The sequence below is a fragment of the Heloderma suspectum genome, chromosome 5 (assembly GCF_057233095.1).
Source record: "Heloderma suspectum isolate Gila_16-S chromosome 5, 16-S_ref, whole genome shotgun sequence".
Taxonomy (NCBI): Eukaryota; Metazoa; Chordata; class Lepidosauria; order Squamata; family Helodermatidae; genus Heloderma; species Heloderma suspectum.
Genome location: NC_139462.1, coordinates 131,695,795 through 131,715,474, shown reverse-complemented (window position 1 = coordinate 131,715,474; position 19,680 = coordinate 131,695,795). Strand labels below are relative to the sequence as shown.

Below are 19,680 nucleotides of genomic sequence, written 5' to 3'. Positions count from 1 at the left end.
AACTTGAATTTCCAGATCCAATATTAGCATTCCCTGAGCAAGGTTGATGGTATCTAGTGTGCATTTCTATCTCCTCAACTCTCACCTTACTCCTTCTCTCCCTTCCTCTGTAATCTCCTTACCCATATCTTGCACACTTGTACTGTGCTTCCAATCCCTCTGTCATCCATAGCAAGCTCTGGAGGGTCTGTGCTGCTGATTGGTTCTGCATTCCTGCAGCAGCAGTACCTGGGCTTGCACTTCATAGTCCCTGTTCTTGCTTCATTTGGAAGGAGAGGTGGTGCAGACAGCCTGCATCTTTGCTCTGCAATACTAGCACTTCATACACATTTCAAGTTCCTAAATAAATCTCTCTGCATCTCTTCCTGTGACTCTGCAGCTCTGTTGTTTCCTCTAATTTCACTTCCTCTTTTCTCTACAAACACACTAGCTGCTGTCCTCCTTTGTACTGTTTTTGTCTGTCCTGCTCCCATCTTTGTAACTTCTGCCAGACTCCTTCCTGTACCTTGTACAGCATCCTTCTCTGTCAAGGCATTTGATTCTGCGCCTTCATCTTCCCCCAACTCCTTTCTCTTCACCATTTTTAAAGCGTCCATGGATAAGCCCCTTAAGCCAAGATCATACATTTCTTTGTTCTGTGCATCACCAATTTAGGTAGTGCCAAAATATATGTTCAGTTGTAATCTGAAGAGATTTGTTCTGTTAAATTTGCCTGGAGTGGGTCAATTCTGAACCTCTGTTTTTAAAACAAATAACAGAGCAAACCTATGGTCCCTGGGAGACATCCAAGGGACCAAAGGATATTTAGGATTCCGCCTCCCAAGGCCATAGACACTCCTACAACCTCGACATCAATGAATCCGACATCAGGTCCCTCCTCCACCATCTCACAGCCATCATGGAAAGAATCGCACCAGCTGCTTTCCGAGGTTGCAATGACGACATCAAACAACTTTGTAGAAGTTGAATAGGGGGTGTTCTAGTGGGCGGGGAAGGGAAGGGAGAGAAGAGGCCAGGATCCACAGAATCCTGTGGCCTCTCTGTTGCCCACCCCCACCCACCACTGGTAAGTGAGCTAGATGGGCTCAGAGGCCCATCTACCGAGGTACAGGGGAGGAGGAGGAACAGGAGGTGAAATTGCCTCCGTCCTCCTCCCGCCCTGTGTGCAACAGCCCAGCAGGGCATAGGATTCTTGGAAGCTTCCAAGCTCAGAGGCTTCGATCTAACAGCCAGAAATCCCATAGGACTGCACCCTAAATTAAGCAAGGTACAGATCTACTCAAAGGCAAGCTTGCTCCCTACTCTTTCAGCTCTCCTACCTGGAGGAATACCTAGTGAACTTATTCAGCTTTTCTCCCTCAGGTCTGCTGTTAATAAGGTTTGCAGAATACATGACTGCAGGAAAGTGGAGTAAAAAAGCACTCTAATTTCTTGTTTTTCCAGGCACTACAGCTTCATATTAAGTACAGCAAAACTATTTGCAGTCATTTACTGTATCCCTTTTACAGAAAAGGTAAGCCTCCAGATGGAGGACAATACTTGCACTGTTTAGCTTTCCCTGCTAATTTTCAAAAGACTTTGAGAAGTCAAGCATGTTTATGACAGGTAGAGGAAAATTGTACTTCAAAATCCAGTCTTTAGGATGATGGTTGAAGTATTTCCTTTGCACATGGGTTATCTTCTCAAGAATCTTCAGTCTGTCCAGATACACTTTGAATCAGTTCTGAGTCAAATATCTCTCCACTCTGAATGATCTGAGTCATTCTTCCTAATATTCTGTTTTTTTCCCTTCCAGTTTCTTTCTGTAAATTGAGTTGTAATATAATCTGTAATCTTGCCTAAATTAATCAAATTTGCATTCTGTCCCTTGTCTAATTTTAATAAAGCAAAATGTAGGCAATACTTAAGTTAAAATATATGCAAACCTGGCTTTTCTGTATCTGTATATTTATGTATTTCATGCGAAAGCTACACAGCTTTGCATTACATTAGCTTTGCATAACTATTATAATTTGTTCACATGGATTTTTAAAACAGGAATTGTACATGGAATGTGTGTAAGAGCTATACAAAGCTCAGATGTTGTAGAAATATTTTCTAGGAAGTGTTCATGAGCCATACTCTGATATGTTGTATCATTGTTTTTGGAGGTAAAGGCTGTGCTCATAACCAAGAAGATTGCATGGTAAACCAGATTAATAAATCTTTGTCAAACATGTGAATTCTTCCTATTTAGCATTTTACTTGTTGATTTACACACACGCATGCACGCACACACCTTTTTTTGGCTTAATGTTAATTCATGGCTTTGCTCAATTCGTAATTGGTATTGTTTTTAAGGATATGTCAGAAGAAACCATTTTGAGGATAATTTCCAGTCTAAAGGTTCAAGAGTTTCGACCTTCTAACAAAGTAAGTTCGACAACTAGATAATATGCTTTTGCACTCAACCCCTTTTCTTGGTGATCTTTATGCGTGTGCACTTTTGTCAGAGGTTCTCGAGCCTGGTACCTAGTTTCCCAATATCATCTTAATAGATGCCATGAACTTACTGAGTGACCTTAGGTAAGTCACTTTCTTTTATCTCAGTCCTCTACCCTCAGTATTGACTTAGCCTTTTAGGTTGTAAGGATTATAACAAGATGTTGTATGTGAGGTGTGTCAAATATGTTAAATTATTATATAAATGTCTTATTATTATTATTATTATTAATAATAATAATAAGTCTTTCAAAATTTCATTTAGGAGCTACTAGGGTGAAGACAAGAGCTTGAGTGACTTCATTTAGCAATATTGTATGCACACTTTCCTTTTTTAAAAATGAATAAAAATAAATTGACTGCCCCTTCAGCATAAACCTGATATTTTTTAATGCACAGCTCCTTTTTCAGTGGTATGCTCTCAGGAAGTGTGTTTTCAAAAAATCATTGGAGGCATGCACTTTAAATATACATGTGGTGCCAAGTACCATATTTACAGAAATCCACTGAATCTGGTGTGCTAAATATACATAAATCTTCCCTAAGTTTTGTAATTGTGGAATCAGAGTTTTTACTTATTTTGTGCTGTTGGTTTTTAGGCATTGTTAATAGGCTGCTTTGATATCCCTCTAAAACGTGTTTCTTTAGATGATACTGTAACTAAAAATTATGCAGTGGCTCCATTTTGTAAAAGTTCTACCTAGATAGCTTTTATTTATACAATATGGGGCAAGCATCTCATCCAATGTACATGAATAAATCAGACTCCTGTACAGAAAAAGATTCATGCAGTAAGATTTGCTCTATTTACTGTTAATGTTCACAGGTTGTACAAACAGATGAAACAGTGAGGAAACCAGATCCTATTCCAGTCAGCAGCGAGGATGAAAGGAATGCTGTTCTTCAGTTGGAGACTGCCATATTGGCTAATGAAGCTACAAAAAGTGAATATTAGTTATTAGAGATATTTATATCTTACCTTTCAAATAAAACTATTCAAGGCAGTGAATGTCAACATTAAAAATAAGAACATTAATCATACAGCAAAATGAAAGTGCAGCAAAGAAGCAGCAGATAAAAATTCAGGGCTAACAAAAGAGAACAGAGCCAGCAGAAGAAAATCAGCCCTGACCTAGGCCAAAGACCTGCTTGAAACAAACGAACAAAAGCTTTAATATGACCACAGAATGCCATTGGAGAGAGGGCAGTGAGAGTATCTTGAGGCCAAGAGTTCTAGAGGGTGGGCCCTGTCACGTGTTCCCATCAACCATACCTCAGATGGGTGAGGCATGCAAGTGGGCCTCTCCTAGTAACCTTCATAGATGGGTAGGATCATACAGGATAAGGCTGTCCCTTAGGTAACCTGATCACAAACTCTTTGGGGCTTTAAAGGTGATTGCCAGCACATTGAATTGTGTCTGGAAACAGACCAGCAGCCACTGCAGGTAATAGAGGAGGAGTCATATTCTCCAAGAAACTGACCCTGATTATCCAGGTGCTACATTCTGAACTAGTTACAGTTTCCAGATAACCCCAGGTAGAGTGTGTGACAAGTATCCCAACCTTGATGTAGCCAAGGCATGTGTGACAGTGGCCACATCTGTCTTCCCCCAAAATGGGTGCAATTGGTACAGCAGTCAGAGCTGGGCCAAAGCACTCCGGGCCACAGCCGATACTTGAAAATCCAGGAGTAATACCAGGTAAAGGAGCACTTCCAAACTGCAACCCTGGTTTTAACAGGGGAGTGCTAAACCTGTCTGAAACAGGCTAAACTCCAATGACTTATTAGATGGTTTGTGCAGTGTTAGCGATTCATAGCTTGGTCTATCCGAAGAGTTCAGGATGAATTACATTTTTAAACTAGGTTTTTACCAATTTTATGTGAAGTAACAGAAAGGCAGGCCTCTGTAGGAAAAGCTGAGAAATCTCGGTTCTTCTCACATTGTGGGGCTGTAGCTTTCTTCTGCAGACAGTCAGTTTTTAAAAGGTTGTTCATCTCCAGTAAAATCCCTTGCCGCCTGCTAATCTCCAAGAACTCCTTTATCCTCCTCAACCCTTCCCTTGCGTATTCAAGAGTGAGGATGCTTCCCATTCTTTATCCATCCCTTACTGATGTCCCATTAGTTTTACCCCCTTTCCACTCTCCTCGGTCCATAACCGCCAGTTCCCTTGAGGAAAATGAAAGTAAGCATTTAAGTATAACAAACTAAAACAGCCAGGAATCCCTAAAACATCCTGAACAGTGACTTTTGTTTCGGAACAGGTGACTTACAAATGAAGGAACTTACTTTTGAGAAGGATGACGACAGTAACGGGCACATAGACTTCATAACAGCAGCTTCCAATTTGCGAGCCAAAATGTATAATATTGAACCAGCAGATAGACTCAAAACAAAGCGGATTGCTGGAAAGATTATCCCTGCCATTGCAACTTCTACAGCAGCTGTGTCTGGTTTGGTGAGTGAGTGTGGATGCGCTTTTTCTGACTTGAACATAAAATTACTATATATACCAGCCACTTTGTTAGGATTGGAATAGCCAAAGGTAATTAGATAGAAGGAGCTGCTTTTTCTGCTAATTAAAATTCCCTGACACATCACAGGACAAGGAGGCAGTTCCCTTTTAATTCTCGGTCCTGCTTTTCCACTGATGTAGAAAAGAGGTGGCGAACAACATATATGAGGTCATATTAAGCTATATTGGCGTATGAGGCAGGGGACAATATCAGATACAGTCTGGAATAAATTTTGAAACAGCAGTTGGGAAAAGTGGGTGCCAATCCTCTTTCATGATGGCCAGCCATCTCTATTACTGTAGTATAAATACTATCCTGAACACCTTGAAGTGTCTGGCTAGAAATATAATAATGTATACTAAAAATGTGCACACTGTGTATACGTACACACAGTCAATTATACCCATATGGGACCATCACTTGTGACTGACTCCACATGACTTTCACCTGAATTCCTACGTAGAAGTGGCTTTTGGGTAGAAAGCTCATGTGTGAAGTGGCCCTTTGTGTTAAAGCAGGAGTGCACAACGGGGGCCACATGTGATGCTGGCTTGGGGGCTGCAGACACACATGCACAAATTCCAGCAATCAGTATATGGATCTTTGAAGGAGGGAGTAGAGCGCCTTCTCTCCACCCTCTTCCCCTGCAGTCCTGATACAGATCACTCTTCCCTCACTGCTAGCAGCATCAGGAAAAGAGCAATATGTGTGAGGATCTCTTAAGGTGGGAGTGGAGAGTACAGGTGGTGGGGAGAATTTGGCAGCAGTGTCAGGGTGGTGGTCGTCAGGCTAACTTGGGGGCCCCAGGTTGTGCATCCCTGCATTGAAAGGAATGACCTACTGGAAACTCAATACTTGTGTCTTCTTGAGAGGGACCCTGGAAGTGTTTGCTGCAGTTTCATGTGGGGATCACTTCTCCCTTCACAATTGTGTATGAATTAAGGCAGGGGTGGGCAAATTCTGGGCACTGCATTGTCCCCTCCCCCTCCACAGGGGCCACCCACCCATCCCCGCTGCTGAATTCACTGCTACATTTGCCACTGCGGCAACAAATTTGGTAGTGGCAGGGAAACAGGATGGGGACCACAGAACTGACTGAGGGGCTCATGGGGCACCTGCAGCCTACCCCTGAATTAAGGGGTCTTCTGAGACATGTCAGATGTTTGGGCAACTGAGTCCCTTCTGCAAGCTGACTCAAGTCTTTTGTGGCGTATTGTCCCTGTCACATATTGTATAGATCAGAATATGCGAAAGCTCCCATAGCTGTATGCTTGCAGTGAGGTATTTCAAAGTTTTTACAGCTTTTACATTTCCTCGCCTCTCCAGGTTGCTTTGGAATTGATCAAAGTAGTGGGTGGCTACCCTTTTCAAGCATACAAGAACTGCTTTTTCAACTTGGCCATTCCAATAATTGTCTTCACAGAAACAGCTGAAGTGAGAAAAACAGAAATAAGGTAAATAGCATGAATGAAGGGATTAAAAGTGGGGTGTATTCTAAGCAGCTCGTGTCATATGTAGTGTCCCGAAGAAATCCAAAGCCATTGTTGTATAACTAAGCAATTGGACAAATTTTAGGAAATGCTCGGTGTCTATTTGTTCATTCTCCTGAGGTGGCCGGTGGGAGGCAATTGTCATATGCAGGATTGCGCCTCCTTTTGGTTACGAGCAGATCACCTGCCACCTCTGGGAATGGGAATTCACAGGGGACATTCCCACCTTTTGCTATACTTGGTCTTTGGAAGCCCCGCTGCACTCCATTTATCAGCCTCCTACATTTTAAATTATTGATGACATCAAATATTGAAAATTGTGTTACAGCAACGTGCCTTTGATACAAAAATGTTTTCCATTCTTATTATATGACAGAAATGGGATATCGTTTACAATCTGGGATAGATGGACTATTTATGGGAAAGATGATTTCACGCTCCTGGACTTCATAAACGCTGTCAAAGTAGGATATTTGTATTAGAAATATAATAGAGACACTTAAGGAACACATTGTTCTATTTCTTCTGTCAAATTGTAGTGTGGTATAAATTTCCTGCTTTTCAAGTTGTAATCCATTCTGTCAATTGACATTCATGTTGCACAGCCTATTCAAAAAACATCTGCATACTGAATACTTGCAAAGTGTATGTCAAGGGAAAATGATCACACTGAACCAAGCTTTCTCCTTAGTTTCGAATGATTTCTCTTTCTGGGTGGTACAGTTTAAAGTGTTTTTGCATTTGTGTGTTACAGGAAAAATATGGAATTGAGCCAACTATGGTGGTTCAGGGAGTTAAAATGCTATATGTTCCTGTAATGCCAGGGCATGTCAAAAGATTAAAGCTGACGTAAGTATTAACTAAGTAGTGAATCTGATAAAATCCAGGTGGGACTTTGAGATTTCTGATTTAAAAGGTCCTGTTTTACCCCTAGTTGCGATGGAAGATTTCTTTTTCAAGCTGGGGTTGGTATGCAGTGTGTATGCACACTACAATATGCAGTGCGTCACAGATAACAGGATTTTGCTGAGACCTCTGTGATGCATGCCAGATTAGCTTGTTCACTGAGGATCAGATCTTAGATGGCAGATGTCTTTCTGTTCACCAACTTGGTATTCTCAACAACAGCACCTTAAGACCCAGTGTGTTGCTGGCATAGCAACATGAGAGCCCCTGATGAGAGAAGGACTGGAAGGGAAGGATAGCCTGAAATTGCCTAGGCATTCTTAGCTCATCTTGCCAGTCAAATCCCATTGCTGTATCTCCCTCACTGAATCACAGCACCATGTCCTTCTCAGTCACATTGCTTGCCCAGGCACTCGAATGCACAACTAACAAACAAAAAACACAGAACAAAGTGAGAACTGGAAACCTAACTAGCTAATGGTGCCCTCCCCAAACAGCTGTTCTTCCCACAATTCGTAATAAGAGCATATAAAAACAAAAAGAAATCCCTTAGGAACACAGACCCATTTCCCTGTCATGAGGCAGGAATGGTCTGGGAAATAGTCCTTCCTCAGAGAAGCCAGTGAGCAAGCTTGCCCCTGCCTTCTTCCAGATTGGGAAGGCAATCCTAAAGGATTAAGAATTCCATCCTATGTCCACTGGAGAACTGCTGCTTTTTAAAATCTTTGTATTAATTAGCACCTTTCAAAATTGGATCTAGTTATATAGTTTCTTATCATGGAGGGCTTTGCCTGATCCAGCATTGGTGCATCTTTAAAAATTGTGTCGTGAATTTGTTTCTGGTCCTCCAGGGAAACTTGGTTCTTCTATGGTGTGTTTGTGGCTTCTTAATGTTTGAATCCTGTCTTGTAGGATGCAAAAACTTGTGAAACCAGCAGCAAATAAGAAATATGTGGACCTCACGGTATCATTTGCTCCAGAAACAGATGGTGAAGAAGACTTGCCAGGACCACCTGTTAGATACTATTTCGCCCATGAAAATAACTGATACAGGTTTACTGTTCCCAGTAGCAGGACCACATGAAAGGAGTGTGGCACCATCCTTTAAAAAAATGGTACTATATACTTGGTGAAGCCTTAATTCAGAAACAGTGGAAGTCAGTGACCTGTTCTAAGAAGCTCTCTAGCAAATTGGATTTGTAATTTATGTCTAGCATTTTCATAGCTGTCTGTACCTAAGGAGAACTTGAAGCTTGCTGGAAAGTATGGTTCTTTTTGAAGAAAACACACTTTTGTTAAGCTTTGTGGGAAGACGGGAATGCCAAACAAAATCTGTATTGCAGAAGCTGAGCATTAAAAAAAAGGCGGCAATCAAGATTTGGAGAAACTGCCAGTGACACCGTCATCAAACTGATTTCTTTGTCTGCTGTTCTTCTCCCTCTGCTTTTTAGCCCTAGATCGGTTGATCCTGGTGAACCATTACGATAACATGACATATCCTTGTGTTTGTTCTCTTCTGAAGCAGATTAAATGTTGCTTTAGAATGGATTCACAGTGAGTGGAAGCTGAGCTCTATAAAGTTGACTTTGGTTTTTCTGAAAACACTGTCTTTTCTGTTATACCAGAAACCCCACAATGGGAAGGAAATACAGATTCTGTTGTAAGCATTTTCTTCCAAGAACTTATGTTTCCATGGCTGCTTTTTCATACTGCTTTAAAGAAGCTGGATGATTCTGATTAATACCTTGGTCTCAATTGAAAATACAAGTGTCTAGCTTTTGGCTGAAATGTGTCAGCTGCCATATCTTTCCTTCAAACATGTCAACTGCCACATTCTTCCTTTAGGGAGCATTGAAATTTATGATATTTGGCTGACAGTATGTCACCTACGTGAGGCCAAAATAGACACTTGGCTGGCAGAACCATGTATTTTTAAACCCTGATCTGCTCCAATCACATAGAAAGAAGTGGATTTGGTTGCATTTTAACAGCAAAAGGAAGTATGTGGCTGATGAGTTCATCTACTCCTCCCACTACTTCCCTCCCTGCAGACCCTTCACCCTACTGTGGGAAAGTAAGCCTCAGGTAAGAAGAGAGTTCAGCCCCTCTTTTGTTGTTAGAAGTGGATACATGCCCCATTCTTACATAATTAGGGCAGATCCAGATTGAAACACAGTTTTACACCTCAAGATGTTGAAGTTTACCATTAGTGCTGTTGCTCTGCCACTCTGTTTGGTTTTACATAAGGCCCCTGGTAGGGTGTAGATTTAGTAGGTTTCACAGACACTGACCTGGTTCACACAGTCACCATTGATTAAAGAAACAACGGTGGCATGTTTAAGCTCTGGTGTGTGCCGGGCGCCATTTGCCTAATCACCTGCCAGGGCACAGCTTGTCATGTAATCCAACCCCAGGGGGAATGGCTTGTTGGATGGGGAAACAACCTTCAAATATTCCAACAACAGCCCATGGGTTATTTGAGGGTTGTTTTCTCCTTCCAGCAAGCCATGCCCCCAGATTTGGATGCACCGGGGCAGGTAATTAGGGAAATTACTGCCCGGCATACACCAGAGCTTAAACAAGTCACCGTCGTTTCTTTAATCAATGGCGATTGTGTGAACCAAGTCAGTGTCTGTGAAACCTACTAAATCTACACCCTGCCAGGGCAGGTAATTAGGGAAATGGTGCCCAGCACACGCCACAGCTTAAACAAGTCACCGTCGCTTGTTTGACCCACAGTGATTGTGTGAACTGGCCCACTGTGGCCATAATCATACATGGACCTCAGCATGTTTAAACAATGTGCTCAGCTTTATGTTGGGTTATATCCTCTTATATTGGCCATTTCTTTTAAAACAACATGTTCTTTTTCCTTTTCGTGTAAAGCAGTTCTGTAAAGCATCTTGGTACAAATATGTTTAAGCTGCAGTGAGTCAAATTACAAAATAGCTTATAGATATCTCAATTTAAGTAGTCCAATATAAAGTATACTGGGAGGGGAGAAATAATTTTGGCTTTAGTAGTTGGTATGAGACAGTGGTGTGCTACAGAAGCATCATTGCTCCATTTTTGCTTCCCTGTGTATGTAGCCCTAGATAGGTAAACTATTGCCTTTACTATATTCCGTCCCACCCCCCACCCCTGTGCACGCACCTTTTACCAGAGAAGTCAGGCCCACTTCCAGCTTGTTTAGCTGTTTAAAAAGCCTCATGGGTTCAAACTGTGTTCCTAAAGTACTTTGTCATGAGAGAGGTGGTTATATCAGTATGTTTCCTAACCTTTGTTTTATTATGCAGATTCTGCTGGCATACACCTTGTCTATTTTCCTGTTTCTGTAGGCACTTGAGCACCAAAGATGTACTTATTCTCTGAGCTGCAACCCACATCAAAATTATTCCAATATTTGGGAGTTAGTCTTAAAATGTAATAATTTTTCATACATGGTGTTATATTTTCCTAAATACTCAGTTTACAATTTGTTATGCTTTGTTATAGTTTAATGGAATTTATTTTGATAACTGGCTGGTTAATTTAACATTTTTTTAAAAGGCAATGAGGGGGGATAGATACCATGATGGTAGGAAGTAGAGGGGCACTGAAGATGTGTGTGTTGCCATGCTGGCATATATATATATATCAAATTGTATTTTTGACTGAGGTGTGTGTATCTTTGTTTTAAATCGTTTTGGACAAAGCAAACTACAGCGAGCTCAAAAAGGTTTAGAGGGTGGGTAGTAATAAAACAAGGATTGCTGTCATGAACTTCCAGTGGGATGTAATGATTTTTATTTTTTTTACAATCTGGGTGTGATCATGCTAGCATTTTTTCCCCTTCACAGTTACTAATCAGCATTCAAGAGTAGCAACAAGACTGTCTTTGCATTTGCAAAACTGCATTTGATGTCATACATCAGTGGGCTTGAAACTGAAGACTCTTTCCCAGCAAGTCTTCCTTGCAGACCTTACTGTATAGGCACATACAGAACAGGGGGCAGAGTCAGCCCAAAAATCTCCCTACTGTTGTGTAGTCATTTAGTCTTATCTTGAGGATTACTCTGCTCACATAGGTGATCTCAAATAGAGTGCTTTCCATTTAAAATAAAAAAATATACAAGGACTCTGTATACTTCCACAGTTTGCATTATCTCTGAACTCAAGACATTTTGAAGGAGTGGTTTTTATTTGTGTACACGATATGATGTATAGCCTAAGCAGTTATGAGAGCTGCTTTCTGTCTTTTTCATATTAAATAATTTGAAAACATACCATCAAAATGTGCATGGCTTTGTCAATAGTTCAGAGTGGAGTGTTTTGCAATATGAAGTGTGTGATCTGTTCACTGAAAATTCTTTTATTACAAAGCAGCAAGAAGAGGAGCAAGATCAATGAAAGAGAATGGAAGACTCAGATGGGGGGTGGGGGAGGAAGCATGTGTAAAGGGAGTCGTCATGATCCTGCATTTAAAACGGAAGCAGAAAGCCCCGTTTTAAATGCAGGATTTTAGGCTGGTGTAGAAATGCCCTGAGTCTTACATTATCTTTCATTGATCTCACTCCTCTTCTTGCCGCTTTAACTCTTTTGACCGAGGAAACTGAAGCGGAACACAATGGGGTAATTTGATAGCTCATTATCTGCGATCTCTTTAAAAACAGAACAAAGGGCATTTAGTGCAGGATGGTCATGGCAGGGTCACTCTGTCACGTAAAGAGCCCACAAACTTCCGTGAAGGAGCAATCTCAATCGCAGGATAAAAGCCCGGTGTGAAGGAGCCCTGTGGTTCTTCAGCTCAGAAAAAAGGTGTGTAAGGGGGGACATGAAAGAGGTATATAAAAGTATGCATGGTGTGGAGAATGTGAATGGGGGTATTTCCTGCATTCCAAATGACTGCTTGAAATCCACCTTCCCAACCTTGTATGCCCTGTTGGTTGAGCTACTAGAGTCTATTGCTATCTGGTTGTGACTTCCCTAGTTGCCTATCTGCACCCCTCCTTCTTCCTGCTTGGCAAAAGGCTCTTTTCCTCAGTGGGTCTTGGTCCCGTTTTCCAAGGAGGGCTGCGAGTTCTTTGCAGACCTCCTTGTAAGGAAGCTATTTGGGTGCTGTGTTATATTGCTTCTCCTTGTGTGTTGTGATCAAATGGGGTACTTGTGAGCAGTACGCAGTATAAAGAACCTCTATTTGCAGGGGTTCCTGGAGCTCTTGGCAACTCTACACCAGCCTAAAATCCTGCATTTAAAACGGGGCTTTCTGCTTCGGTTTTAAATGCAGGATCACAATGACTCCCTTTTTCACCCGCTTCCTTTCCCCCCTCCTTCTCCCTGTATCTGAATCTTCCCTTCTCTTTCATTGATCTCGCGCCTCTTCTTGCCATTCAAGTGGAACATCACGGAGTAATTTGATAGCTCATTATCTGCTGTCTATTTAAAAACAGGACAAAGGGCATTAGGGGTTCATCACACAGCTATTGGAAGCTGGTTGTAGTGCCAGGTTTCCCACTCGTATACCAGAGGAAGTGATCCCACACCTGCTTAAATTTAATAAAGGCCGCACAACACCATAGTGTGGCCTTGCTTGCCTGAAAGATATTGGGAAGAAGAGTAATCAGAAAGCACATCTGCCTGAGCATCTCTGCTGAGAAAAGAGAATTTGTGCTGTGTGGGGGGAAGGAAATCTTGATCTCCAATGCAGCCTTCAGGAACAGTGAAGAATACCAACCCCAGCTTTCCAGGGAAGAAGAAAAGGTCTGAGCAAAATGGAAGTGCACTCATGAACACCCCCCCTTTGGTCTCCTTTAGGGTGAGGAGAAGGTAATGTTTGCAGAGCAGGAGTACGACACTCCTATGAGAACAGCCCACCACCCCAGTTTTGCCCCATTCCAGCAAACTGTTGTGGAGTTCTAGTTCTCCCTGCTTTTCCTCAATGTGCACACTTTTCAATGAAGAAGACAAAATCCCTGATTCTCCAGTGCAGCATCTGAAGGCTCCCTACAAGAGCAGCCCTCCCCTATTTTGCCCCATTCTAGCACACTGTTGCTGAGTTATAGCCCCCTTTTTCCTTCCCTGGGCACTTCTCCCTGCTCGCAATGACAAGCTTCCATGACCCCAAGACCTTGCCAGATCGCTAATGCTATATAACTCTTATGCTTCAGAGAAGCAACTTTACACAACACCAGAGAAGCAATTTAACACAACCTTAGAGATGTGAACTAATGCAGACATCAGAGAAAGTGCATAATCACTGAGACTAATTACTCCCACTGGTGAAAAGGAAGTGCAGGGTTATTCTGAAGGCTTGAAAGAGTGCTCTAGGACTCTGATGTGTTGGAAAGGCAGTTACCTAGATTACCGAGGTCACAGCCAAGTGAAAGACACACCCCTAGGAACAACGTGATCGTATCAAATTTAAAGCGAAGGGATGAGCACATAGCAGCTGAACTGCAGGGGAGCCAAATTAAAGAAAAACAACAGAGTAAAAGTAAAATGCAGCTTCCCCACAGGTAAACTCCGGAGTGGCCGCAGAATGGTCGAGAAGGGAGGAAAGAGGTCTTGACAGTAGGCAAAGAGGAGAGAGGAGATCTGGATCTACTGCATCCACAACCTCCATCACCTGTCTCACCCACAGCAAGGTAAATCAGCTAGACGGGCTAAGAGGCCTGTCTAGCTGAAAATGATATTTAAGATGGAAGTGGAGCCTCAAATGACTGCCATTCCATCTCCCTTACTTGGCTCTTGCCAGCAAGGGCTTGGATGGGTGGAAGGCTCCAGTCTCGGAGGCATCCATCCATCCATCCATCTAAAGTGTTGGAAATAAAGAACATCTTTCCACTAGGATTGCACTCTTATATTCCAGCATTATAGTCCAGCTCCCAGACTATTCACATAGTTTCTTGTCTGAAAATTTAAACTAAAAAGTAAGTCTTTGGAAACTGAAAAGCCAAGGCGATGTTTTCAGAGAAAAAGTGAAACAGGGTATCAGCAAAATGCAGATGCCCAGTCTTCACCCCGAAGGACCAGCCAAAGGAAAGGTGAACAGTTGCAAGCGAAGCACTAATCCTCCTAGCTCAGCTCCAGAGTCAGGTATGACATGGAGACCTGCAGTTTCCCAGAGTCATCTGGCTGGCCTTTTGTAATATCATGAGCCCAGGATGGGCTCCAGGGAAGGCTTTGGTGACCCTGAACAGCTTTTGTCACAGGGTCATAAAGGTTTCCTTACAAGTGGTTCTTCATGTGTTGTAAAAACTGAGGATTGAAGAAAACTAGTGAAATGTCCTATCATTTCACAGAGCGCTGGTGTAGCATAGTGAAGGTCCTTGTTCAAATCTCACCTGTGCCATGAACTGGCTAGGTAGCCGGAGGCATTTTTGTGTACATTTCATGTACTACGTGCATTTTTGCCTAATAGTCACATTTTTGGGAAGCAGTTTTCCTAAAATAATGCACTTTTGAATGTTATTTTCCCTGATATACATTGTTGTATGCACATTTTCCTAACATAATAGATGTTGTACCATCTGTTGATTGAGAATTCTATTGCAAAATTTGTAGAAGTGTGAATTTCAAAAGATTGCTGATATTTTGGTTTGCATACTGGTTCAAAATACGAAATTAGGTAAGTTCGCATTAAAATTAAAATGCAAACCAAATGAATTGCTCCCCCATCCATATTTCACACCAAAGGTAGTGAGGGGCTAGGCAATAAAAAAATGTTGATATGAAGTCATTTATCACCTCACCTCCACTGTATACTGTTTTTTCTGCTCCTCCTAGGACTAAAGCCAAGGTGCACTTCTTAGCATCCATTCATCCTTGTTAATTCGAATGGTGAATGGCCTCCATTCCTCTTCCTCCTTTTCCTATCAGTGTTGTTTGTGGCCCAAGACAGAGCTGCACTAATATTCTCTGTTTCTTTATCTATGTGCTTGACTAGAAATGCTCCAGAAAAGCAATGCTGAAGAACTCTTGCCTACTTGTTTCACTTTAGTTGGCTTTCAGGCGAACTAGGCAGTTGCCTAGGGTGCCAAGTTAAGTGCGGCACCAAATTTGAGGGGGAAAATACACATTGGAGAAATACAAATAAAATAACAATGTTGTTGTTTCAATTTCTGTATGCCTACAGAGAGAGTATGACCGTGGCTGTGGAAGTGAGCAAGGGGCCAATGGAGGATGGTGGGGCTAAGTCAGGCTGCCCACCCGCCTTAGGGACCTGGTCCTCCCTCAGGCAATGCAGGGTTTCTTCCTGCTCCGCTGCTGCTCCCAGTTGGAGGCAGGGAGTGAGAGGCTCCCCAAGAGCAGCCAGTTCCTTTGCTCTCAGAAGGCTGAGCCTAGAGGCTGCGGTGCCTTGTTGGCCATGTCACTGCCAGGATGCAACCAGGACCTTTCTTTCCAGGACCTCCCTTGGGAATTGTGAATGAGACTTCTGTTCCTTCACAGAGCGGATGGCTGTGCTTGTCTCTTTTGTTGTTTTTATCAGAACTTCTGTGCTGATACAGTGTTTAGTTAAAAAAAATGGGGGCACAATTTATTATAAATGATAATTCCGCTTCTGAAGATGAGGGGTGGTGGTGGCTTGCCTCTTCATTGTACGGAAACTAGGGTTAAAATGTTTCCCAATTTACCAAAAACTTCAGCCTAGATCTGCCCTTGGGGTTTGGGGGTTGGAACAGCAATTGCATGGTTCGCCTAGGGCACCAGTTGCTGGCAGCTTGTCTAGGACCGCTTCATAAGGCAATACAGGACTGGGACAACGTGGAGCGTCTTTGCTGGTCCCAGGTACTCCATCCTCCCAATCTGGATTTGGGACTGAAAGAAGCAGGAAAAGTGTGGGTGCATGTAGGGTAAGTTGTAAGCGAGCATAATTTTTGACACTACAACATCCTGACTGATCACGGGGCACATTAGATAAGGCATCAGCCTTAGCTTCCAATTTCCTGGCTTTGTGGAGTTTGGACCAACGTGAGATAGCCTTAGATTCTGGTAGTTTAAACTAGCAGGTTTTTTGATGATTGCATTAATTACAATATATGAAAAAAAAAGATGCATTCATCTTGGTTCTCCCTTTTCCATTGGCACTTTACTTTCAGTTGAATGCCAAATACATAACCATAGGTTTTGAGCTCAGCAGTCAATTCTACTAAACGGTAATTACAGCATCTTGAAATACAGCCGCTTCCACGGAATAAATGCTTAATAAAGGTCTACTTAATTTAAGCTGCTAGAGGGAACCAGTTTCTAAAGTAAAAACATGTTGTTTTTAATGGTTATGGTTAACCCCTGTAATTGTTGATCCATTAAGCATAAAACTTAGGAACACAATCTGACAAAATTATCATGTTTATGTCATCGGAGATAAATCCCCTTGTTTCTTTCTGAATTTGTTTGAAACAGGCTGTTTTCTGTCCTCTAGAGCTTCTGCCACCCCCACCAGATATTATGGCTGCATTCAGACAAGCACTGTGGCTGTATGCTCCTCCTTCCTTCATCCCTGCCCTCCTCTCTTCCCATTACATGTCAATATGCATTAAATCAGAGTTGCATTCAGAGTAGATAGTTTTAGCCCTAAAGCCTTAATCAAACTGTTCCCCTCAGGAACTTGTGGGCCTGACAGTTTGTCATCCTCCAACGATATATCTGAAGTGGACAAAAACATTCTTGAAGCTCCTTTTGCTTTGGAAATTTGCAACTGTTCCTAAGGCTGCTGATTTGTGCTCTTTTCTTCAGCATATGCATGACCTGAAAGGCTGCTTCTCTGGGAATCCTGGGCCTCACTCCAACCCTGCACTTCATTAGGGGAAGAGGGGAGCTGTTTGCTCAGGCGAGGGAAGACTGAGTTGCTATCTTTTTTCCAATGTGTTTGTTTTGTCTGTGTGAAATACTACTGAAGCTTAAAAGGTTCCAGGAGCAACTATACTGCCAGTGCTGAGGTTAAAAACAACAACAAAAAGGCAGAAGAGAGGCCTCCTGGAGCCCTGTAGGGAATTACTTAGAACACCTGCACTGGGCATCTGTGGGCTCTAGGTATTGCTGGATGTTATATTATGGTTGGTGAAGTGACATGGAAGCCAAGCTGAGCAACTGCCTTCTCAGTCCACTCTTTTTCTGCCTCCAGGACAGGAAAGGGAAAAGACCTCAAGCCTGTTTCACTCACTGCACCCTCAGTGTTCTTGTGCCTCAGCAGGGGAGGAGTAGTCCTAGGAAGGCAACTTCTGATGTTGGGATGAAATTGCTGAGGAATTTCCCACAAAAACACTCTTCTGACCAGAGCTGCATGCAAATGACCTCAACATTCTCCACCCTATTAGTGGGAAAGGAAATTGGAGGGTGTGGAAAGAGGGGGAAAAGACCCCTCGGTTTGTTGGCTAGCTGATGGTCCAATAAATCAACCAGACACGGGTAAGCTCTGGATCAAACAGGTGTTTATTGCTTAAGCAAGGCAGAAGTCTCAAAGAGAAATCAGCCCTGAACAAAGGGCGGCACACACTTTATACTAAGCAACTGATTCAGAGTAGAAAAAATGCTGCTCCTAGATTACATTCTAAGCAGTTGGCAAATCCTATCTCACTAACTTCAGTGATGCGATTGAAGTCGCTGGGAAAAAGAGGGAGTCCGTTCTTTGAAGAATGCTGGCAGACTGCATCTGTGCTATCAGGAAATTGCCTCTGGCCAGACCCCATTAACATTCCATTGTGTTAACTCCCAGGACAGAGCAGCCGGTTTGCTGGCAGGAAAGGCAAATTTCTGATAGTACCTGCACTTTCGCACGTACACTTTCTCAGCATACCATGAAAAGGGGAAACATAGATCAAACATGGAGGGGCTTTGGTTGTGTTTCTTCTTGTTAGAAAAAAAAGGAGACTCCATAACCGTTGGCGTCTCAAGTTACGTAAGAGCCCGAGTGGCGGGAAAATATAGGCGGAGCAAAAAGGGAATCATACTGACGCGCTCATGACTAACAGCTTGGTAAGCTGATAGTGACTGTTTATTGGATATTAACTTAGTGAGCCGATGTACTAACTGTTTCATTGGTTACTGGTAAGAACAATAGAAGCGATATGATATAAAGGGCTTTTGCACACATGTATCGGGGTCCAGACTGCTCTGCACCCGTTTTGCAAAACGTTCAATAAAATAGTGTTGGATCCACTGCTGCCTGCCTGGCATTCTTTTCTTCTAAACCGAAAGCAAGGACTTTTTATCTAACAATTTGGTGCCGTGACTCGGATCCTGCTTCGGGGCGCGTCCCCTTCGCGCTGAGCCGAGGGGCTGCGGATGAGAAGTGGCCACAGGTGGTTGTTTTACACTGCCTTCTCCTCACGACGGTGGCGGCGGAGGCGCCTGGGGACCAACGCCAGAGGAAGAGGGAGACGTGATCACTCTTTTTAGGCACCGGCAGTGGATCAATAAGCAGCTGGACGCAGCTGCGGGCGGGACAGAAGAGGCTTTTGGGGTAAGTGAAACAGCTTACATTAGGGGATAAACGCGGGACGGTGGTGTGTTTGTGATTGTGTGAGACGCCTACGGGCGAAGCGAGTGGGGAGCCCCGATCTGCATTTCCTTACCCCGGAGACGGGCTAGGTCAGAGGAGGGCGAAGTGCAAGAATTGCTGACTGAAATTCCCACCGTCATGGGCGGGTCCCAATCTAAGTCTGCGAAGAAGTCCCATACGCCCTTGGAGTGTTGTTTGCGCAATTGGTCACATTTTAAGCAGGATTATGGAACTAAGATGACAAAGGATCGTCTTGTCTTTTTTTGCACCCGGGAATGGCCAATATTAGAACCCAAATGGCCACCCGAGGGGTCTTTTGACCCAACCTTGGTATCTGATGTGTGAACAATAGTAGCACAGAGGGGAGATTGGGACCAGTTCCCTTATATTGATTCGTGGGCAACTTGTGTGCCCCTTGGCAGCAGGCCTGCTCCGTGGGTTGTTAAATGCATGTCCCTTGCCCTTCCCATGGTGGTCAAAAGGAAACCACCAAAAGAAGGACCACCCAGGGTCGTGGCCACGGCACCGGAGGACCTACTGCTTCCTCCTCCCTACGGGACAGCCGTCGCAGGGCGCTCGTTGCAACCACCACCCTCTCCTGAGGGGCCCGCCCAGCGGTTAGATGCCCCCGAGAAGGACCCCTCTCATGAAATAGTGCCAGAGGACCCCACCCCTCTAGTTGAACGCCAGGACACTCTCCAAGATCGTCTATATTCCCTAGAGGAAAGATTGGAGGTCCTACAGAGAGAGGCAAAAGGGGGACCTAACTACAACCTGCGAAAGGACCCCCAACCACCGGTGAAGTTCAC

At 43.2% G+C, this 19,680-nt stretch overlaps 1 protein-coding gene across 3 annotated transcripts in view; it reads left to right on the top strand.

Annotated features, from left to right (window-relative positions):
* Nucleotides 1-11,662, top strand: part of UBA6 (ubiquitin like modifier activating enzyme 6) — a 93,650-nt gene extending 81,988 nt beyond the window's left edge. For all 3 annotated transcript variants that reach the window (XM_084857501.1, XM_084857500.1, XM_084857502.1), the window contains 8 exons: nt 1,444-1,513; nt 2,341-2,412; nt 3,308-3,425; nt 4,745-4,938; nt 6,323-6,450; nt 6,863-6,950; nt 7,241-7,335; nt 8,305-11,662. In XM_084857501.1, the coding sequence (XP_084713627.1) occupies nt 1,444-1,513; nt 2,341-2,412; nt 3,308-3,425; nt 4,745-4,938; nt 6,323-6,450; nt 6,863-6,950; nt 7,241-7,335; nt 8,305-8,440 (901 nt within the window). In that variant the 3' untranslated portion in view covers nt 8,441-11,662. The remainder of the gene's footprint in view (nt 1-1,443; nt 1,514-2,340; nt 2,413-3,307; nt 3,426-4,744; nt 4,939-6,322; nt 6,451-6,862; nt 6,951-7,240; nt 7,336-8,304) is intronic.
* The last annotated feature ends 8,018 nt before the right edge of the window (nt 11,663-19,680 follow it).